Source organism: Manis pentadactyla, chromosome 7, assembly GCF_030020395.1.
Source record: "Manis pentadactyla isolate mManPen7 chromosome 7, mManPen7.hap1, whole genome shotgun sequence".
Taxonomy (NCBI): domain Eukaryota; kingdom Metazoa; phylum Chordata; class Mammalia; order Pholidota; family Manidae; genus Manis; species Manis pentadactyla.
Window position 1 is genome coordinate 31046037 of NC_080025.1, and position 23729 is coordinate 31069765.

At 42.5% G+C, this 23729-nt stretch overlaps 1 protein-coding gene across 1 annotated transcript in view; it reads left to right on the forward strand.

The window, feature by feature from the left end:
* The first annotated feature begins 809 nt into the window (after positions 1 to 809).
* KAT6A (lysine acetyltransferase 6A) overlaps positions 810 to 23729 on the forward strand; it is a 135049-nt gene continuing 112129 nt past the window's right edge. The window contains exons 1-2 of the mRNA XM_036877444.2: positions 810 to 935; positions 3450 to 4366. Of these exons, the coding sequence (XP_036733339.2) occupies positions 3767 to 4366 (600 nt within the window). The 5' untranslated portion in view covers positions 810 to 935; positions 3450 to 3766. The remainder of the gene's footprint in view (positions 936 to 3449; positions 4367 to 23729) is intronic.

A 23729-nucleotide genomic window follows, 5' to 3' on the forward strand; every position in this document is an offset into this window, starting at 1 on the left:
ACGACAGAGCAAGGTTCTAAACTCAGATGTGTGCCCCCAAATAGCTGTGTGACCTTGCTCAAGTCACACGACCCAAGTCCATGCTGTTTGCTATAAAAACGGCTGCAATAAGGTCCAAGTCCTTCAGGTGCGTGTGTGTGTGATGTCACTGATGAAAGGGCTTGACAGGGGTGTCTTGAGTTTCCCACTCTTCGCACCTACTCCAGGAGGGTGAGCTGCTAGGGTGCTGGTGCAGCAGAACGGGAATGATAAAGGGAGGCAACTTCCTCCCCGCCCTGCGCCCTCTCCCGCCCCCAAGTCCCGGGAGAGCCACCGTGGAAGTGGGCTGAGGGCGCAGAAGTGGGGAGGAAGATCTGCTGACTGTAAACACAGGCGCCATCAAGAGTTCAGGGCCCGTCGGGTTACCGGACTTCCGTGCCACACTGAAGCCACCCCACCCATGAGACCGCCCTCAGTTTCCCCAGCTGTGTAATGGGGATACACCGTCTCCTGCCCGGGATCTTCCTGACCGAACCTCGTGAGACGAGCGAGAAGGACCCCGGATCTCCGGCCTCCAGCCCCACCAGCTCCTCCTCCCACTTCGGCTTTGGCCTTTTGTACCCGCCCCACGTGACCCGCCCGGCCGGCTCTTCCCTCCTACCCCGCCCCACCCTCCGGCTTTTCCCGGCTCTTGGCCCGGCTCTTCCCGCTCCTCGGCCGCCCCCTCCCGCGCTCCCCGCGCTCCCCGCCCCGCGCCGCCCTCCCGGGCTGTTCCCGCTCCCTCCCGCAGGCAGCCGTTCCCTCGCGACGCTTCCCCTCCCCCCGCGGCTGTTCCGCCGCCTCGCCTCCCCTCCCCCCGGCCGGAGCTCACTGTCTCCAAGATGGCGGCCGTGTCAGTTTGGGGCATCTCCGCGGTCCGCCCCGGGCCCCCGGGATCCCGGCTCTCCTCCCCCCCGGTAAGTAGCCGAGGGGCCACCCCCGGCCGCCCCCGGCCGTCGGGCCGGAGGCGGAGCCGCTCCGGGCCAGTTTCGCCGCCTCGCGGGGTTGGCGGGCCGTTGCAGGCCCCGCCGCGGCCTGCGCCGCCTCCCGCTGCTCTGCGCCAGGCCTCGGGCTGGGGCGCCGCGGCCGCCCCCTCGCGCCCGGCCGGCGCCCGGCTCCCCCCGCCCCGCCGCCGCTGCCGTTCCTGCGCTCGCGGGCCCGCCGCCGCCCGCCCGCCGCCCGGGCCCGGCCCCGGCCCCGGCCCCGGGAGCCGGCGGGCGGGCGGCGAGGGCCCAGTCCGCGGAGGAAGCCTTGGGCTGGGCTGAGCCGGCAAGCCCGCTCTGCCCCGGGGGCGCGCCCACCCGCCGGCCCCACCTGCTCCCGGCCGCTCGCCGTCCCCCTGCGCCCGCGCCCCTGGGCGCTCGCCCCGGCTCCGGCTGGGCGCTCGGAGGTCCGAGCCGGGCCGAGGTGGCGAGCGGGGGTGACAGGCCGGCGGGTGCTGTGGTGCGGAGGGCGCCGCACGTGTGGTGGTGTGTCTGCCGGGCTGTCAGCCCCGGCGCCGGGAGGCGAGGCGGCGGGCCGTCGGTCTGCCGGGGGCCGGTGTGCACGGGAGCTGCCCACCTGTCACGCTTTCCGGGCGGCCCGCGCGCCCCGGACGCCCGCTCGCACCGGCCTCTGTGGGGCTTAGGCTCTGGAGGGGCTGGGAACGGGAGGTGCGCTGCCCCCAACTCTTTCACGTGATTTCATTGTTAACTTAGTCCTCGGGTTCGGTTTCCATCAAATGGGAGCGGCGAGGCTGCCCGTTGGCAAGCTGTAGGCTTGTGTCTTTTCAAGTTTTCAAAGTTTCTCTCTCGCTCTTTAAAAAGAGAGCGCGAAGATGTGTTTGGGGGTGGGGAAGGGAGACCGGGGAGGGACTGTCGGAAGCAGGCTGTGCTTCCCTCCTGGCCGCCGGTGCACTTTCAGTTAAAGTTCAAGTCTGCAGGCGCTTTACTTGCCGAAGACCTGCAGACTGGTGAGAATCCTGGCCGGAGAGACAATGAGTAGCTGTCATTCATTCTTTTACCTGTGAGCTTAATCAGTCAGGACGTTCCCAGCTACCTAAACTCAAGTTGTAGCTTCCCATTTAGTTTAGCGTTAATGTCTACACAGTGAACTTTTCCTGGAGTAATAATACTATGATTTCTAGCCTCTTGAGACTCTCACCTAAATGAAGCAGAGGTCTCTCAGGGGGCTTCTTTTTAGTCAGCTAATTTAAAAATAAATCTTGGCCCAGGTTTGAGTGTTTACTTCAGCCTTTGGTTTCCTTTCAGTGTTAATAGTACTATCGCTTTCCTGGTATCTAGTTTTCCTTTTGGCTTTAATGTCACGCTTAAGAATAATTGCTGCGGGAGCCATTTTTCTAGTATTGTTTATGTAGTAACGTAAATGCCTCTCAGAACAAGAGCAGAAGTTCTAAAAAACACTTGAGGAAAGTTAAATTCAGTTGTGGAAGCAAAGGAGTTATTCAGGTCCGAAATGCATTATTTTAGTAAAAAAAAAAAGATGTTTATCTTCCAGATTCTTTTGTCTGAAAGAATATTGACTTTGATCCTGGAGAGGCAGTGTATTTATGTTTGTGTTTTATTCATTAATGTTCATTTCAGGACAGCAATCTTGGATCTTTATGTGATCTTCTCTTTAGACCAGCAAAATCTGTTTTCTTTACATTCGATATATAGTGTGTACATTGGAACCCAGTGATTCTGGCCCTTTCTCCCTTTCAGTTTCTCTCTACGGAGGTCAGTTATGAATATTTTGACAGTTGTTACTCTCTCCAATATTTTAATATTATTTTATTTTGGCGTAGGAGAAGCTATCATATAATTCTTAAAATTTGAATGAAATCGGATTATTTTAAGATTGTTTAAGTAGTTGTCACATTTGATGATTTTCGTTTGCATTTGAAGTGTTTAAAGTAATATTGTACTTCAAACAAGAACTTGGTCTGTGTAAATTGTATTTTTTGTTCAGTTAAAATTTCCTCAGTGGTTTTCTGCCTATTTGTTTTTGTCCAGTCCTACTGTCTGGAATTTTGAAAGATAAAGATTCACTTTTACTTTTATTGCAGGATTCTTTCTGCTAATCCCGATACTTGCTGAAGTGCTGAATAGTTTCTTGGGGAAAAATGTCAACGAAGAGTTTCAGTTCATAGACTCCTGAGCCGATTGCAGGTGCAGAATAGCCAACACCCCTCTGGTTAGTGTAGCCTAAGGACTCTGGTAGTACCTCTCATCCTCAGATCCTAATCACCTTTTTTTTCCTTCTTTTATCCCAGTGGTTTATATACATGATTGTTTTGGAATGTTTATAGAGACATGTGAAAATTAAATTCCTACAGGTGCTCAACAGATACTTGCTTTTTGATTGCTTTTAAAGGCTAAGATGTGTCAGTTATAGCTTATTTATAATATAGGCCTTGATAGAAAACTGACCTTGTTTTAATTGTTTTTCAGGCATGAAATGTACATTTTTCTGCTGGGCATGAGATGTTCTTGAATTCTTACAACCTTATGAAGAGACCTATGTGTGGTGCTATTGAGAAATTCATTAGGAAATTTGAAGACATTTCAAATAACAGGTTGTTTTGATTTCTGAAGTGAAAGTGGGGAGGCATTCTGTTTTATGGAAGGAGGAAGGACTCGGGTCAGAAAACTTGTATGCTATGGTTAGCTGGTTTCCAGCTTCCGAGAATGTTGTTTTCCATGGTGTAAAACTTACTGAGCATCAGGATAAGGGATAACGACTCTATGGATATACAGAATCCTTCACCATGGTAAAACTCGCTAACCCGCTGTATACTGAGTGGATTTTGGAGGCCATCAAAAAAGTGAAGAAGCAGAAACAACGTCCTTCAGAAGAAAGGATATGCAATGCAGTGTCTTCATCCCATGGCTTGGATCGTAAAACTGTTTTAGAACAATTGGAATTGAGTGTTAAAGATGGAACAATTTTAAAAGTCTCAAATAAAGGACTCAATTCCTATAAAGATCCTGATAATCCTGGACGAATAGCACTTCCTAAACCTCGAAACCATGGAAAATTGGATAATAAACAAAATGTAGATTGGAATAAACTGATCAAGCGAGCAGTTGAAGGCTTGGCAGAGTCCAGTGGCTCAACTTTGAAAAGCATTGAGCGTTTTTTGAAAGGTCAGAAGGATGTGTCTGCATTATTCGGAGGCAGTGCAGCCTCTGGCTTTCACCAGCAGTTACGATTGGCCATTAAACGTGCCGTTGGCCACGGCAGACTCCTTAAAGATGGACCTCTTTATCGGCTCAACACTAAAGCAGCCAATGTGGATGGGAAAGAGAGTTGTGAGTCTCTTTCCTCTTTACCTCCAGTGTCACTTCTTCCATATGAAAAGGATAAGGTGAGAATGGTATATGCCTCAGTGTTCATAGAGCTGATACAGATGCTACAGAGTCACATTTCTAGAAAGTTAGGTAGAAGTTACATCCAAGTTTTGTTTGGGGACTTTTGTGGAATGACACCTCTGGTTTTTCATTGTCAAGGTCTAGGTGTGACAACTCAGTTGATGCTAATTGTTCTGAAACTTGAAATATTTTGACACCTAAGAGTCAAAGTGCTGAGTATTGATCTGCCCAAAAGAGTATATTTAGATTTGAATTGAAAGGTAGCATACAACTTTAAAACTGTTATATAAAATTACTTAACATACCTTATTGCTCAAGTTGATCAGCAGCCAAATGCTGGAGATTTTTTTCCATTTTGTTGCAGATTATCATTAGGAATGGGACTACCTCTCTGGACCCATAGTAGTAGCTATGCAAATTTAGCAATTCTTAATTTCTGCTTGTATTCTGATTTTCTGTCATGTATTATTCTTCGCATATGATCAGTTCTTGTTATTTATGACAGGTTTAAGCACATGGGTCAGTAATACACTATCCTATATTAGTAAAGTTCTGGGGAGTTGGTAATTTTGATACATAGATGGTATACCTTACTGTGCTGTGTGTTTTTATGCCATTATTTTGTGCAGTACTGAAAGTATGTTGTTACAATAATTTTGGCCCTTAAATAAATATTCAGGGATGAGAAGGATTTTGTTAGACGTTTTTTACATTGACCTAGTGTCTAAACTGTACATTTATTTCAAGTGCCCTGAATTGTTCTGTGGAGAGTGGTAGTACTTTTTAAGTAATTGTGTACTTTAGTATACAATAGTAAAGTAATCTTCATTTGGCTCAAGATCATGGAGGCTACTCATAGGATGAGAAGATTGTGAAGTTAACACTTAATGTATTTAAAAATATTTGAGATTTTTTAAATCTAGATTTATTGCAATTAATAATACACCTGTAGATTTTTGTTTAACTAGCAGTTGAAAATTAACAGTATTTTTTCTTTGATGAAGTTTTTAGAGATCTCTTTTAGGGTTCAGTTTTCCCAGTGAACTTTGGAATCGAAACATCTTACTGTTTTACCCTTAAAATGATTCTGATAGAGTCATAAATTGATAGAGAATCCCATTCTTAAAATGGTCCTTTATCATTTGATCACTTATTAAGAGTTGTATATTAAGAATTCAAGGTGGACAAATAACTAAAATCCTTTTATTCTGTAGTTCATCTGTAAGAACTGTTTCTTGATCACATGTGGCTGGAGGTAAATGAGATGTAAGGATTGACTGATTCTTGCCACTGTTACCAAATGATTTGCAGGTTAATTGCGTGGAAACAGAACATAATTTATAGTTTAGAATGAATTCAGTGTAATATTTGTAAATGAGTATTATAAATTCTTGTTAGGACACCTGGGTGCTTGCTTTTATTATAATTTCTGTTGAATTAGATAATTTTTGGAAACATTAGCCATACATAAAATGTCAGTTGTACATATTTTTAAAAAGTAATCAATCTAGTACAATGTAGGACAAATCTGAGTCCCATCACCCTAGGATTATACTTTTGAAAGGGACCTTGAGAACCATGTAATCCAACAATCCTTGTTTTGCAGTTGCCCTGAGACCTTTGCTTTAAAAAAAAGTGTAATCCAGTAGAGATCTGCTGGTTTGCTTTGGTTAGAAATACTTCTTTAGTCTCTAATATATGGTGGTGTTAACCAAAGTTCTAAACTTGGAGTATGCATTTGGAAAAATTGAGTTTCGTTGAGTAGACTTCTGTGTATGTGTATTGGTCTGATAGGAAAATTGATTTCATGATATTATCTACAAAATTAGAGTTGATGAGATCTGGTGTATATTTTTAAATGGAGCCTTATTTTCAACAATGAATTTCCTAAGTGACTTTCTCCAAAGCTAAGAAAAGCTCATGTTCAAGATCATGCATGATACAGTGAACTTTAGGATAGAAATTATTCCTACTCTGAACAGATGATACGTATGCTTCTTTTATTGTATTTTCACTACTTTCCTTCCTTTTTTAAAACCTATCCAGTTAATTCTACAAAGGAATTGTTGTGAAACTAGATATTCTCAAAAAAATTATCCAGAGTGTATTTGACAGTGATGGAGAAAGGCAAGTATAGACCAGAAGCAGTTTCACTTTTAGGCATTAATTAATTCAACAAATAGTTATTGAGCACCTACTGTGGGCTAGGCACTCTGCTTAGAACTGAAGTGGTCTTCTCTTCTCTGGAATGCAAATATATCTATTTGCCTGGTCAGCTGTGGGATGAGAGATGAAATTCAAGGACTATATGGAGTGCCTGAGCAAGTCCTCTTGACTTTCTTCTATATCAGTTCTAATTATTTATTTTTTGTGATACTAATCTTTGGAAGGAACCATAGAACTGTATGTTAGGTTTTTAGCAACTGAGTGGTTTTTGCTCAGGTCAGTGAGATCAACTGTAGAAATATTTTTAAGAGTATTTGTGAAGACACTTAAACTTGAGTGTGTTTTCACACTGATAGTAAGAAGAATCTGTGGGATACTTTGATTTAAAAGTTTTATATTATAAGGGACATTTCTGAGTTAGCTTTAGGCTGTGGTAGTTGATAGTTGGTTCCTAACGTGCCAGGCATTACTTTAAAGCTATACATGTATTAACTCATTTAATTCTCATACAACTCCATGATATAGGTACTGTTAATTTATAGATGAAACTGAGGCATGAAAGAGGTTCAGTAACTTGTCCAAGTCACAGAGATATTGGTGACAGAGGCAGGATTTGAACTTGGGCAGTCTGGCTCTAGGCTCTTGGTAACAGCTGTCCGTACCTGTTTACCTCTTGGGAGTTATGTCTTCTGGTGCCTGTCACTGCACTCAGGCACACAGTTATGAACATCTTGGTGTTAACTTCATAGCACATTCTCTAATTATGAAGGGACACATTCTACTCCCACCCCTTTGCTGTTTGTGTCCCTCTTTTCTCTATCATAAAATGAATTCTGAAACTGAGTTTGAACTAATGGTAAGAATTTTTCAGAAATAAAAACTACGAATAATCTTGTTTTGTATACCTGAAGTCCATAAAAAGCTTAGTTTTGTCTACATGATACTTTTTTCTTAATAATTTCTGTGCTTACTGATTTTCAATTCAGTTGTCCTAAAGTTTTCTGACTTGGAGTTTGGGTATTGGTTGCATGGCTGTAACAGAATGCTTTCATTTGGGACAAAATGTTGCTTTCCTTTGAATTGTGGGATGTAGGTAAGGGAGATAGTGTGTAATTGGCTTAATAATAACAAACTTCCTCCTTGCAAAATTTCTTTTTGAATTTAGATAATACTGTAAGATAATTTCATTTACCTCATAGACACTTAGATGCCTACCATGAACAGTGCATTTAGGATTTCCGTCCTGCTGGGGATTAAGACAGACAGCATAGAGATGTGGACAGAGTTTTTTTTTGAACCTTTATTAGTTTATGAAATGTAACTTTTAGGTCTTTACATTCACTAATTTTTTTCATAGCGATTAGGCATTGTGAATCTCGGAAATAATTGATGTTTTCTTGCGTGAGGCTGATTATTTGAGATTGTGATGGTTCCTTTAAAAAATTACCTCAGACACTGAATCTTAGAAGGATCTATTTCAGGAATAATTTTCACTTTGATTTCAAACTTCTGGGTTCATTTTACACAAAGAATAATTTACTTGAATACATATAGGTTATGTTCCATATTACTAGTCCAGAAAACTATACTTTTTATGGTAATCAGCCAAACCGTTAAGGTGTTGTTATTCTGTAGAGTAGTATTGAGGAATAAAATTATAGTTTATTACAGCATTCCAGTTGGGAAAAAAAAAAGTATTGTCAGCGAATGCTTTTGTTCAGGTTGTTATCCAGCTAGGTAACCTGGAGCAGAAAGACCAACTGATAAGTCTATAGCCTACTAATAAAAGTTATAGCTCAGTATAGTAAATGCTTAGTAGAGTCCAAACTATTTTGTGTTGACAGAATTTGGTATTTTAAATTCATAGAATAAGCAGGGCTTTGACAAGAATTTACTAGATTTTTGATGTAGAGGTGCAGATTAGAATGGTGATGTTTTCAAGTTACAGAGAGTTAAGAGTGTTAAAGTTTTGATTTAGCAATTTGGAAATAGCCTTTGTGGTAAAATTGTTTCACATTTAATACATTAGAGTAGTGATATTATAAAATTGTTTATAAATGTAAGCTTGGTAATTTCAATTTCAGATACCCGGTTGCTAAGATACTTTATAGTAATTGTTTATGCTATTAAATTCAGGTTGTGTTGACTGCTTGACAGAATGATTGTTTACTTAAAAACAACCTAAAAATCTTTTGAAAGCCAAACACAACTACACAAAAGTTGAAGAAATTAGTTAGTAGTAAGTGTAACAAGTTCTCAATTTAATGGTGTGTATTAAGATTCCCTATGAGAGCATGCAAGCTAGTGTACTTTATAATTACAGGCATACTTTAGATATTTGGTGGGTTTAGGTCCAGACCACTGCAGTAAACTGAGTCAAATGAATTCTTCAGTTTCCCAGTGCATTTAAGTTATGTTTACATTATACTATATAGTTCATTAAGTGTGCAATAGTAATATGTCCAAAAAAAAAGCATACCTACCTTAATTAATAAATACTTTAATGCTAGAAAGTTCTAGTCATCATCTGAGCTTCCAGTGAGTGGTAATCAGTGATCACAGATCACCATTTCAAATATAATAATAATAAAGTTTGAAATATTTTGAGCATTACCAAAATGTGGTGTAGACAGGAAGTGAGCAAATGCTTTTGGAAAAATGGTGCAAATAGACTTGCTCAACATAGTTTTACCACCTTTAATTTGTAAGAAACACAATATCTGTGAAGCACAATACAGTGAAGAGCAATAAAACAAGATATGCCTGTATTGCAAGATTTAATTCTTATGTTGTAGAGGAGGGAGTGGAGGATGATGCCAAGTCTATCAGTCTTTTATTAAAGAAGGATTATTTTAGAGAGAATTATCCTAACCATATGTAGTTAGTTAGCTATATTTTTCAAGTAATGACAAGGACACAGCAAAATGGATAATGTAGATTTTGTAATGTTTTTGAGTTTGTGACTGACTGATCTCAATAATTATATTTTTTATACATTTCTTACATCATTGTTTATACCATGTTTTGGTGACTCCAAATGTGGACTCTGAGAAGTTAGCTAGAAATAAAAATTTGTTAATAACCAGTCATTTGGGTGGATTAAGTATAGGTTAGAAATTGACTTTGTCTCAGCAGACTTGTTCTTATAAAACAAAACAAAACAAATTTAAAATTAATTCAGGCAGAGATGTATTTGTATTGCAATATTTGTTTAAATACAATCAACTGTACAGATTTTTTTTGTCTTCGAGTTAGCTTGTGAGCCCTGTGTGTGTAGTTTTCAGTCCATGACATACTCTGAAAGGAAACTTGAGCTACTAAAGCACACTTTAGTTTAACCATTGTTAACCAAAACGTCTATACCCAGCCAGTGCACACAGCTGACATTTTTCTCAGACTTAAAATTACTAGCACTTCACTTTTTCTTGAGTTAACTTCTAATAAAGGGAAGAAATTAATGAAGACATCAGATACTACAAATTGCTTTGGGAATAGAGATTATAGAGGATCTAGCCATCTTGACCTCTTTCTTTGCTATATGTCATCAGTAGGCCAAGGGAATGTAAGCAGTTGCTTATAGAAACCTATTAATAGCTAACATTTGTTAAGGGCTAACAGTGTGTTCAGCCCTATTCTGACTGCTCTAACATATACTTAATGAAGTCTCAAAAGAACTTTACATGGCTCCAAGTTTTATAAGCATAATATATAATAGCTATTTAATAATGTTTAATAATACAAGTTTTCATTATGCCTTCTCCTAAAGCACCAAATGGAAAATGGATGTATGTAAAATAAGTTATCTTTCTTGTCCTTGCAGCTTCCTTTTTATTTGTCCAGTACTTTGTTACATTACATATTTACATTACACTTAGTGAAAGCAAATAGATAACAAGAACTCTTTGATGAATCTGGAAAAAAGAATTATATCATTCTAGGCTTCTTGAGCTGGTAAGAATCTTCTTGACAAATAATTTTTCTCCTTCTATTAGAATAGTGGAGAAATTGTATTTTCTGCACTGCCTTGGTTCTTAGCTATATGAGAGGGTAGAATCTGGGTGCCAAGTTTGCTGGTTAAAGTAGAATTAGAAAAAAATTTTTTTCTAATGAACTGGAAATGTTTCTTAAAATTACAATAATAAATAATTTTCATGCTATGATTTAAGATTTTTTTAAAGAAACATAAATGTTATGTATAGGAATTAAGAGCCTCAGTTGGTAACATTGTTTATTAGTTGGCTACTTGGGGTGGAGTCAATTCACAAAGGATTTGCAGGAGATGAATTAGACCAGTAGTGCCTTCACCCTTCTGCTTTGCCCAGCTGGAGCAGGATTAGGACTCTTCAGCTGCAGCTGGTTCTCAGGAAAACCTAGGCTGTTTCTTCTGTTTTTTCCCTTTGATAGGAAAGACATAGTTCCCAACAGATGGCTTTCATCAGCACTGTGCTTAACTCTGTAAATTCTAATCCAAAGAATTACTTTCATTTCATTAGGAAACAGGTGAAGAAACAGTTCGTTGTATGGCACTATTTGGTTAAAGATTGAAATTAAGCATAGAGATTATAGTAGCATAGCATTTATATTTGCAGAATGCCATTCTGAGTCAAATTATTTTAACTACCAGCAATTAAAAAAAATAAGACCTGCTAAGAAAAAATAAGTCCTGCTGTTCTGTTGATTAAAGTTTATTTAATAATTGGATTATATTATGCTTACAAAGTATAGATAAATTCTTAGAAAAGGATTAAATTTGCATTTGTAAAATTTTGAGCCAGTAGCAATCTTGGGTAACAATGATTCTAATCTTATTTCACAAATAGAGAAACTGAGGGCCAGAGATTTAAGTGTCCTGTTCAGTGCCATGCAACAAGTTAATCACATCTGGGAGAAGTGGTCAGGCCCTTCTCCGTTCTATGCTTTTTCTTCGTTAGGCTGTAGTACTGCTTTTTAGTATTAGAGAACAAAGAGTATAAAATAATGTAGCTAGAACTCTCTTCCTTAGTGGAAATCATAGAATAAATCCTGGTCTAGAGAATTTTGGTGGTTTTTACAAGCCGCAAGTATGTAAATCAGCTTTTTTCAGTGTTTGCAGACAGTTTTGTTTGGAAACGACTCATTTCTTGTGGCCCAAATTAGAAAAGTTGTCTTATGTTTTTAGCTAAATATTAACATGCTGAGCTACCTTAATGCTGGAAGGAAAAATACTCCTTGAGTTTTGGAGAAAAAAGTGTGCATTTGCAGTTCAATCTGATTTTCAGAAAGCCTGCCTCAGATGACCTTTGAGTGATGTGGATAATTGGTTAGGGTTTAAAAATGTTAAGACCGAGATAGAAAGGTACAAGCCTTTCTGTTAAGTAATTCTTATTAAAGGCATTAAATATCGGTGGAGTAGATTAGGAGTGTACAATCTATCACTCACTCTTATATTCTGGGTGAATTGTAATACCAGTAAACAAACCCTACAGGGAAGACAGCAGACAACAGATTATGTTTGTCTTCTTTTGTCTTTATGACCGAAGTTAATCTCTGTATTACTTTTACTTTAGAGAATGCATTAGAATAGTGGCAAATAAAGGTTAAGATTGGAGACAGTTATCTGCAAAACAATTGGGCGGTTTTAAGATTATTGGTAAAACTTGTTAAGGAGAAAATGACTGATACAGAAAGAAAATCTGGCAGCTTAAAAACTTTCTGTGTGTGGAAGAAGACAGCAGATTCCTTTGTCATTTACCTTTTGGGTAGAAGAGGTGGATTCCAGGTGTGTGTGGGATGTTACCATGCTTATACCACAGGTTGCTTTCCTCCAGGGAATTGTGAGCTGTAGCTAATCGAGAGCTGCTGTTAGTGTTGGTTTTCAGTTCTGCTCAATAAAGCACAGGTTTTTCTTTTTCTTAGCCATTGACTATAGGGAAGCATTTAATTTGTGAGTTTTCGAGAACCTGTAACAGAACTCTTGGACACATTGCATTTTTGTGTTTGTTGAGTGTGATGTTGTGCTTTAGGGGTCTCCCAGTTTTTCTATTCAGGGTATTTTTAACTGTATCTGTCTTAAGGATTAGATCCTCATTCACCATTTTCCTGCTTATTTCATTTCTCTAATTCTGTAACATAAATCTAAAGCCCTGTTCTTTGTAAAGCAGTGGTTCTTGACACTAAACCCACCCTAGAGTCACCTGAGGAGCCTTAAGAAATAATAGACCAGTTAAATCAGACTGTAGCAGTGGCCCAGATTTCAGGATTTTCAAAATTAGTCTCCGTGCCCAACTGTCTTGCCAATGGGTTTCAGCCCTGGGCAAATTCGCTGTGGATTCAGTATGACCAAAGGAATAGACAGCAAAACGTTCTTGGGGTTGAAAGGGTTTATTACCCGGCTTGTACTCCTGGCCGTAGGTCGAGCACTAGTGTCTCTGCCTCCACCCAGAGCACTGGGCGAGCTGTCTGTATAGCGCAATAATAGCTTATTGCTTAAAGGTGTGGAAACAGCAGCCCAGCAACAGGTCAGTTACATCATTAGGTGGTGTAAGTTCAGTGAGGATCCTGGCCATAGGAACCCCAACTTCCCCACACTCCAACCCTCCAGGATTCTCACCTTATAATCTACATGCTTTCAGCCTTCCGCAAGCGTCCCTGTGCAAGAAAGCTGGAGCACTGTAACCAGATTCCACAACAGTAACAGAGGATAACAAGAACTTAGAGATAATAAAAATTAAGGTACAGCAAGATTTTGATACAAAAATTATAATAATCCTCAAACCAGAGGAAGTTCCCAATCCACAAAGACTTTAGGGGCGATAAGACACATGTCTTAATGCCACCAACATAGGCAAATCTTGTCCATCAGGTAGGATGCATGCAAGAGAGTGGTCCTGTGATAGGACTGTAGCAGGAAGGGGGTCCCTTCCAGGTCTACTATACCATACTTTGACTCCTTTCCCCATGGGGGTTACTGAAGGGTCTATATATAGTGCTACTGGAGGTGCATGCACTGGCCATAATGATAAAACCAAACTCTCCGGTAAGATGCTCTTACCTTCTGGCCATTCAGGATATACTACTGTGACCTTTGGTGGCCACTCTGCTGTTATTCCAGGAATACAGAGGAGGCCAGCTTCCAGGCCTTGTCCCCAAGGTGCCAGGAGAGCCAGCCATCGTTGGTTCATATGTTGAAAGGTTCAAGGCCACATCCACTCAATGGAGTCTCCAGGGTTCAGTGCAGTTGGTGCCGGCAGCAAGATGTTATTCTGGTGGCCAAACCTCGGCTTCAGTGATTCTTCCTTGATTTGTACTTGCAGTTGTATGGGGGAGGCAACCATATGTGTTAACATGTCTATGGGGCTCAAAGCTCCCTTTCGGTGTCTGATTCAAATGCCGTAGTACGGTCCATAAGCAGACTGACCATCCTCGCAGACTATTGGTATCTGACTTTAGTCCGGATTTTAACAAGCCATTGTGCCTCTCTATCATGCCTGCTGTGGTAGGACTGTAGGGCCCATGAAACTTCCACTTGATTCCCAGCTGTCGTACCCATTCTTGCAGTGTATGTCCAGTAAAATGGGTGCCCTGATCACTCTCAATCACCTGTGGTTGGCCATAGGCAGCAAAGAGACGCTCCAGGCCTCTTTTGGTCACCTTCTGGTCTGCACAACGGGTAGGAAAAGCAACCGGAAGTCCAGTAGCTGTGTCCACACAAGTCATCGCGTACTGATATCCTTCTGACACAGGTAGAGGCCCAATATAGTCTATTTGCCACCTGACGAGGGGTATAGGCCCCTTAGCTATTGTCCCATGTTGCTGTGGAACTCGGTGTAAGTCTTTTGGAGCACATGATGCACTCCTGCTGGGCTCTACTAACTTCTTCAAAGGTCAAAGGCAAGCCCCACCAATGGGCTACAGTCCACATTATCTTTTGCCCCACATGCAACAAGCGCTGATGTAGCCATTGGGCTACATCAGAGGCAGGCTGTCCTTCTAACCAACGTATCTGGGCCAGTTTATCTGCCTCATAATTTCCTGGGGATGCCAGTGGCAAATGACCTGTCACATGGTATACTGTAATTATTTTGGTCTGACCACAGGCCCATAAGTCTTGCCATAATTCTTGCCCCCCAGTGGGGTTGGTGACCAACCAGCCAGTTGGCATGGTATCAGGTTGGTAGCCACAGGGTCAAGTCCCGATAGACAGCCCAGCTGTCAGTGCAGACAACTCTAGGGGAGGGCTCCTGGCTGCTCACAAGCCACACAGCCCGCAACTCTGCCCATTGGCTGCTCTTTCCCTCACCATCTTCCATCCATATTGTCCCAGTCTTAGGATGGAAAGCTATAGCCCTCCATTTTGGGGGGTGCCCACGGCTGGAGCCATCTGTATACCATGCATTTTCGGGTATAGGGGCTCTTCCCTCCCTATAGGGACTCTCTGCTACTAATGGTTTAAAAGCAAGTTCTTCCTGCTTTTCATTAGTATATGTCACCGGCCCCAACAAGTGTTGGAGTTCTTCACTCAAGGGCCTACTAGAGTGGACACTACGCTGCTGTAGGTAAGCACCCCACTTGGCTAGTGTGGGTGTTTGTGCCACATCACTCCTTGGCTTTTGGGTCCAGTCTCATACCCACCCCAAGATGGGATAGGCGGTTATTACCTTTATTGGGGCCATTCCAGTGATGGGTTCTGTAGCCAGCAAGGCATGATATGCAGCAGCTAGTTGTTTTTCTGTCAAAGTGTATCGTACCTCTGCCCCCTTCCAGAGTTGTGACCAGAATCCAGTGGGTTGGCGAGTTCGTTCAAGCCGCTGCCAGAGACCCCAGCTGTAACCATCTTCAGTCACATGAACATTTGCTGTAGTAAAGGCAGATGCACATGTCTCATCCCAGTCCCACCTGACGCCCTTTCATACCAGCCAGTATAAGGGCTTCAGAATTTGTGCCAAGTGTGGGTAGGAAAGGCCTGGACTTTGTCTATGACTGCTTCTGGTATAACTTTGGTCTTACCCGACCAGATGACCCCCAAGAATTTGACAGACAAACCAGGTCCCTGAACCTTGGTGCTGTTCACAGCTCATCCTTTCTCCTGTAAATGTTGCAGCAGTCTAGGTGCTGCACCTTCTAGATCTGAAAGAGAATTGGACATGAGCATGACATCATCAATATAATGGTACAGCCGCACTGTTGGCGGTTTCTTCCAGGTAGCCAAGTCCTGGGCTATGTGGGGCTGTGGAGGTGTCCCTGTGGAAGGACGGTGAAAGTCCATTGCCGTCCTTCCCACATGAAGGCAAACTGTTCCTGACTTTCCTGCTCAATGTCAGTGGAAAAGAAGGCATTAGCAAGATCTACCACATAATGGTATGTTCCTAGTTCATGGCTGAGGGTGTCCATCAAGCCTGCAATAGAGGGGACAGCAGCATGCATGGGGGGTATGACTTTATTCAGTTCTCTGTAATCCATAGTCATATGCCAGGAGCCATCTGGCTTTTTTACAGACCACACTGGGGAATTGAAAGGACTATGGGTGGGCTTTATAATACCCACCTTTTCCAGCTTCTGGAGAGTTTCTCCAATCTCTTTATGCCCTCCAGGCAGTTTGTATTGTTTGGTATTAGTTACCTGGCGAGGCACAGGCAAAGCTGTGGGCGGGTGCCTAGTATGTCCCCTCAGAACTGCCTTCACCACACGTACTCTCAGTCTGAACTCACATGCAGTGGTCTGCAACCATAGACCCTGCAGGATATCAATCCCCCAAATATACTTAGGGATAGGAGCTATATACACCGTATACCCTTTTGGGGGTAGACGCCCTATTTCCAAAGGGATTTGGGCTTTTTTCACCCTGTTAGCCTTCCCCCCCTGTATCCATCTATGATAGTGGGGATCCCGGGGAACTGCTCAGGGTTACCATGAATCAGTGAACCCTGTGTCCACCAGAGCCAGGACACGTTGTATGTTCACTGGGGACCAATGGATAGCTATTTCAACATGTGGCCTCCGGTCCCCCCCTGGTCCCTCAGGGCAGATACCTTGACCTTTCCCTCAGTCACACCGCGTTCCCCAGTCACCTTCCTGTGTGGGCTCAAGTGAGGTTGGCTCGTTCTCCAGCAGGAAGTCTTGCAAACACACAGGCCGGACTTGTGGCTCTGCCTCTGACCTCTGCCTCTTTGGCCTTAATGGCTGGAACTGCTGCTCTGGTTTCAGCTGTTGCCATAGCTCCAGTAAGATCCTATTTGGCTTCCCGTCTAAATTCCTTCCATCTGCTCCTGCCCGTATTAAATCAACCCACATCTGGGTTCTCGTAACCTTCATAGGGCCCTGTAAATTCTTCTTGTAAGTAACAGGTCTTTTTTCTTTCCGGATTCTCGTTGCTTCTGCCTCTCCTAAGTCTGCTACTGTACGTGTCACCTCGCTTATGGGCTGCCCTAAGTGAGGGGAAAGAATGGCCACTAGAGACCCAAAGAGGGATGTAGGAGCCGTTTGAAGTACAGTATCTCTCATCCCAGTAGTGAAAATCTCTTCATCTGGGTTATAATTCTCTGGACTATAGATGGCATTTCTTATGCCTAGCTCTCATAGCACCTGTTGGAGCTCAGCATATGTCTGCCATCTAACAGGAGAGAATGGCAGATCACCCGGATTGGGCCACACAGCACGAAGTGCAGCCATAAGCCAACTGAGGAGGAAGTGACTCCCTGGGGTCTGATACGCATTTTGAAATTGCTGCCTCAAGGCAGGCTGCACTGTCAGGGAAGACAGCTTTCCCATCTCTGATCCTGACAGAACAATTCCATCCACCCCTAAATCCCACAGACACAGGAGCCAAGCTGATAGTGACTCCGAGGGCTTCTGCCTAAACTGGGAGCCAAGCTGATAGTGACTCTGAGGGCTTCTGCCTAAACTGGGAGCCCAAATCCACCAGCTCAGCCTGAGTATAGGGGTGGAGCATAGAGTGCTCCCCGACCTGGGGAGGGGCTGCTCCTCTCCTTGGGGAACTTTCAGCTGCTGGGTTTTTATTTTCTTTACAACCACTGGGCGTGCTTTCAATACAGGAGGGGCCAGTGCCTCCAGCACCATCCCTTCATCCTTCCCCAGCTCCTCCATTTCTGGGGCTGATGGCACCTTTCTCTCCCCTCCCCCGAGTGCCTCCTCTGCTACAGTGCCTCCCAGCAATGCCAGCTCAGTCTTCAGAAGGTCTCTTACCTTCAGCTCAGTGCTTCACAGCTGATGTTCTTGCGCCACCTCCACCTGTGATTCCCTCAGGAGTTCGTCCTTCTCCTTGATGGCCTCTTCCTCTGTCAGGACACCTGGCAGCACTGCCATCTCGTCTCCAGTGGCACCTTGCTGACAGATGTCTCGTGCTGCCTCCTCCCACATCAAGGCCATCTGCTTCCTCAGGGAATCCACAGAAGTCTGCAGCTCGCGTTCTCGTGCCGCCTCTTGCAACAATGCCACTTCTCTCCTCAGGGAATCTACTGAAGTCTCCAGCTCACATTCTCGTGCCACCATTCCTTGGGTCTCCTCTGTAGACCTTTTTAAGACTGTGAGAAGCAGCCAACCCACAGTCCCTGCTGCCTCACGGGCACTCTGCTTCTCAAAGGATCTGGTTACTATACCAAGGGCCACCCCTACTGCCTCAGGTGTCACCTCCACTTGCCTCCAGTCCTGGGGTGGGGCCGAGTTCTCTAGTAGGCAAGCCACCTCAGACCACATACCCATTGGGGGACAATCCACTGTTTCCCCATTCACAGGGGCAGCCTGCTGAAGCACCCCTCCCATCAGGGCAGCCTGTCTTTTCCCTTGGTCAACAGTGAATCCTGCCGACTACGCCAATTGTCTTGCCAATGCATTTCAGCCCCAGGCAAGTTCGTTATGGATTCAGTGTGACCAAAGGAATCAACAGCAAAACGTTCTTGGGGTGAAAGGGTTTATTACCCAGCTTGTTCTCTGGCGGTAGGTCGAGTACTAGTGTCTCTGTATTAAGAACACAGGGCTCAAGAACCAGATAATCTGGGTTTGCATCTGGGCTGAGCTCTCTATATAGCACAATAATAGCTTATTGCCTAAAGGTGTGGAAGCGGCAGCCCAGCAACAGGCCAGTTACATCATCAGGTGGTTTAAGTTCAGTGAGGATCCTGGCCATAGGAACCCCAACTTCCCCACACCAACTATTGTACAGCCAGGGCAGAGAACCACTGCTGTAACTCTTAGAACTGACATCTCTCTAGTGGGAACTCGTATAGAGGGAGTCAGGGGACAGAAGCAACAGCTACATAAAACAACATATTTCACACTTACTCTCCTGAATACACTTTGAACCTAGGACAGTGTATTTCTGGAAACCTCAATTTTGTTTTATCCTACTCCCTTACCAGAACTGCCCTAATCTTCCATCTTTCTCTCCACACTCCTGCTACACCTGCTGTTTTATCTCATCCAGGTCTCATATGGTATATAGTTGGGAGAAGGTTCCCTTTGTGATTCTAATGTGCCCCCTCCCATCACTGATGCTTTTCTTCTGGTTGATTGACCTTACGGTTTATCTCCTCAGTTACTCACTTTACTCCTGCATCAAAATTGCAAACCCTAACCTTGAAATTGAGCCAACCATTTTCTCTCCCTGCTCCTTTATGGGACTGTTTCATTTTGAAGATAAAAGCACAAACGATGTGGTGGGGTGCCACTTAATATTTTGTGGCCTCTAATCTTAGCTGTGTTTGGGGATGTATGTCTGTGTCTATAGTTTGTTCTTTCTGCAGCAATTCAGCATTTCCTCCAACCCTTTTGCCTTTCTCATTGTCAACAGACACTCCCGTATCCTACTTTTTGAAGAGAGTAGAACCTATATGGCTGTATGAGCTCATTCAACTTCTGCCCCCCCCTACACTAACCTAAACACATCTGTAGTTACTTTTACCCCATTTGCTACCTTTTCACAGGATGTGAAAGAGGTGTCTTGTCTCTCCATTTATGTGCAGGATCCTCTTCTCTCCTGGCTCAGGAGCCTTGCTCCATCAGTAATGTTCCCAGTCTTTTCACTCTTTGCCTCTTAGCATGGGTATGTCTCTCCTATTAAAGTAGAATAAAAACATGCAGAATACTCCTCCAGATCTTTCTTTTCATCTACATCCTGTCTCCTTCCTTTCATTTTGAAAGTTCTCCAAAAACTGGTCTATATTTACTCCAAATCTGTTGCAATATGGCCTTTGGTCCTGCAACACCATTAGAAGTGGCTCTTGTAGATAGTTATCTGACTTCATCTTACCTGGCCTGTCGGCATTCAGCACTCGTTGACCATTTTCTTCTACCTTGACACTTCTTTGTAGGTGCCTTTCCCCGCTCCTCCCGTATTTCTGGTAACTCGTTTTCAGTGTTCTGGCTTTTTATATGTTGCCTGTATCTTACATGTTGGATTCCTGAGGTTCTGTTTTTACCCATTTATTGTCTCAACCTTCCTGAGTTATCTCTAGACTCACCTCCTTTATATGGATGACTGTCATATCTTAATCCAAACCTCTCTTCTGAGTTCTGGACTTGTTTCCCACTGTGTAGTGTCTTACCTCAGTCACTTCAGATCCATAATCCAGATAGAATTTTTCACACTCGTCCAGCTTGCTTTTCTGTTTTCTTACTGTGATGTCCATTGCCATTGACTCTGATTCCTAAAACAGAAATTTTGGTGCCGTCTTCTGTACCTCTTGCACCTCTTGGATCAGTTCTAGTCCATCACCAGTCTTTTCTTCTTTAAATCTCTTTCCATTAACCTTTTCTGTGTTCCAGCTGCTGGTCTCTTTGTGCAGATCCCCACCCATTCTCTCCTAATACACCTTATAGTAGCATCCTCATTGGTTTTCTTTCCTCCAGGTTCATCTCCCTCCGGTCCACATTATTACCAAGAATGATCTTATTATTAAGCTGTTAAGAACACAGGCTCAAGAACCAGATCATCTGGGTTTGCATTCCTTGTTGGTACTTCTTGTTTTATGACCTTGAGTAATTTGCTTAATCTTTTTTTTTGCCACATTTCTTTCTATAAAATACAGTGCCTGTCATTGTGAAGTTGTAAAGATTTAAGGAATTAATATACATCAGTGTTGTCTAGTAGAACTGTGTGATCATAGAATGTTTTATATCTGTGCCCAATACCATAGCCGCTAGGCATATATGGCTGTTGAGCTCTTGAAATGTGGCTGGTTGATTGAAGAACTGAATTTTTAATTTTACTTAATTGTAATTTAATTGAAAGAGCCATATATGGCTAGTAGCTACTGGAAAGCACAGAATACATATAGTCCAGGGCTCTATAACTGTTAGCTATTACCATCTTTCTAAAATTAAACTTACTTTTCTGTTTATAATTCTTCAGTTCCAAGTTCTGTGGCATAGTAGATGTAATTTTTAACCCCCTTCTTAATCCTCCCTGTCCTCCCCACAAGTTAACTCCAAACTCGTCTGCTGCTAGTTTTTCATTTGCCTTCTGTTTCCACTATACCAGTGGTTCCCAAACTGTGGTCCTGGGACCAGAAGTTGCAGTAGTGTCACCTGAAAACTTGTTTGGAATGCAGATTCCTGGGACATATTCCAGGTATACTGAATCACAGACTGGGGGTGGGTTCCAGCCACACGTATGCTGATAAGCCCTTCAGATGATTCTCGTGCAAGCTCAAGTTCAAGAACCATTGCATATTCCGAACGACTTGCAGTTCCTCAGATCCACCTTGTTTTCTCTTGCTCCTATTTCTCTCCTTTTTGGAGTGATCATCGTTTTTCTCTTCTTTAACAGTTAATTTTTACTTACCCTTGCAGACTTGGTTTAGGCTCTATTTTTTCCTTCCTTCTCACCTATCCTCATTCCAGGATGACTCAGAGATCTCTTTTCATGTCCCTGATATCCTGCACATACCTCCAATATAGCCCATTTTACATTGTATTGTTGCTTTAGCCTCTCCTACTAGACAGTGAATTTAGGATCTTGTTTTTCATCTTTGTATCCCCGTCTACCTGGCACAATGGCTGGTGTGCTTTGCAGGTTATTTATGGAACATCTTGCGGGTGCTAGCACAGATTAGGTTCTGAGTGAAGGAGACAGTCTCTGTAATTAACATAGTGATAAGTGCTCTAATGGGATAAAATAGTGCTGTGGAAACAGAGAGCATAGGGTGGGGAAAGTTAGGGAAGTCATCTCAGAGGAAGTCACATGTGAGAGGTTAGTAAGGTGGGGAAGCAAATGGGTGGGGTGGGAGAGAGAGTGGTTCCTCCAGAGGGAAGGAAGCCCGTACAAGCACCTAGAAGCAAAACATTGTAGACCCATAATAGATGTTCAATTGAATATGAATTAAAAAGCCAAATTACATGTCTGACTTTAGATCATGGTTTTGAAGTCACTATCCTCCCCAGCAAACATTAGCTTTTTATATATTTCTGTGTTTTGTAAGCAGCTTTTACCCTTGTACTTTTGAGCTGATGGTTAAGATGTGATAGGGTAACCTCCAAGCCAGCACGATGCATTTATCTTTTTTTTTTTTCTCTAATGGTGGAAGAAAGGATTGTTTTATCTGAAGAATTATTCCACAGGGTGAGTAACACATCTGTGGTGGCAGAGTTAGATACATTCCTCTCATTGCAGAAGAATAGGCCAGGATTTTAAATGAGCAACTTCAGTTTAGAGCACTGACTAAGCATATCATTGAGAAGGCTGAAAGGCCGCCAGGATGATAACCACAACTGTTGGCACTTTTGGAGACCCACTCCTTATTGGCCCCTTTTGCCCTTGGTGCTGCCATCATGGCTTCCTGTTCTCACTAACCCTCCATTGTATGAGCATCAAGGCCTGGTTAATGTGTCAGCTCCAACTTTGAGCTGTGGTTGAATACCTGCTTTTGTCTGTTTGGGACTTTATTTAATTATCTGTAAAAACTTAACCTTTATTCTCTTTGAATGCTTTATAAGTGAGCTGGCTCTATCATTGACTAACTTTGAAAAAACGATAAAAATAAAAAATTTTGTTTCTGATAACTTTAGCTAAGCCATGAACTCTTAACTACAGCCAAGAAAGCTAGAGAAGGTAAAAGGGAAATAAAGTTTTCCCCCAGACTTCATATAGATGGTAATGGCATGTTTCTGAAGTATTTCACAGGTTATAAAGAATTTTGCTTTCACATATTTTTTCTTTTGATATGACAACTTGTAGTAAGGTAGGCAATGCAGGTGCTCTGATGGCTGGAATTACATGGTTAGTTAAGGAAAAAAATGAAACTAGAGCCCAGTCTCTTTCAAGCTCAGTGCTCTTTCAGTCACATCGGATTGCCTCTTGTTCATAAAAGATAATAGGTATTAGAAAAAGCGTATGCTCCTTTAGCATTACTACATACATTTATTAAACCATTTATTAAGTCATACATGATATTAATCTTTGTATCCAGGTCCTGGCACTTGTTAAGATGTTCAGAAAATGTTGAATTGAAACTGTCAGGTTTAAACTGGAAGGGAGAATGATAGAAATTAGGTTGTTCGTTTTTTTCTTTTTTTTAAGTATTAACTTAATAAACTTAGAAGCTGAACCATTTGTCCTCTCAAAATTTAAAACCCCTGTATATTAAAAGGAGAGATAAGGGTTTCAGATGTTTTTGCAAATGTTTGATTCTTAAGCTGAAAAGTACTGTTTGCTATTTACTTGATGGTAATACTTGTCTCTGTTATCTATGTAGTATTTTTTAAAGTTTAAGAAATTGTTTTCAAAAAAGAAGAGGAAGTAGTGCTTCTATAGCATCTTACTACGCTGAGGGACAGTGACTGTAATGGGGTTATGTGGTGGGGACTTGATAATGGGAATCTAGTAACCACAGTGTTGCTCATGTGATTCTATATTAATGATACAAATAAATAAATAAAAATAAAATAAAATAAAGAGGAGGGAATACTTCCAAACTTATTCTATGAGGCCAGCATCACTGTAATACCAAAACCAGGCAAAGACACCACAAAAAAAGAAAATTACAGACCAACATCCCTGATGAACATAGATGCAAAAATGCTCAACAGAATATTAGCCAGCCAAATTCAAAAGTACATCAAAAAGATCATCATTATCAAGTAGGATTTACTTCAGGGATGCAAGGATGGTACAATATTCAAAAGTCCATCAAATCATACACCACATCAACAAAAAGAAGGACAAAAATCACTTGATCATCTCCATAGATGCTGAAAAAGCAT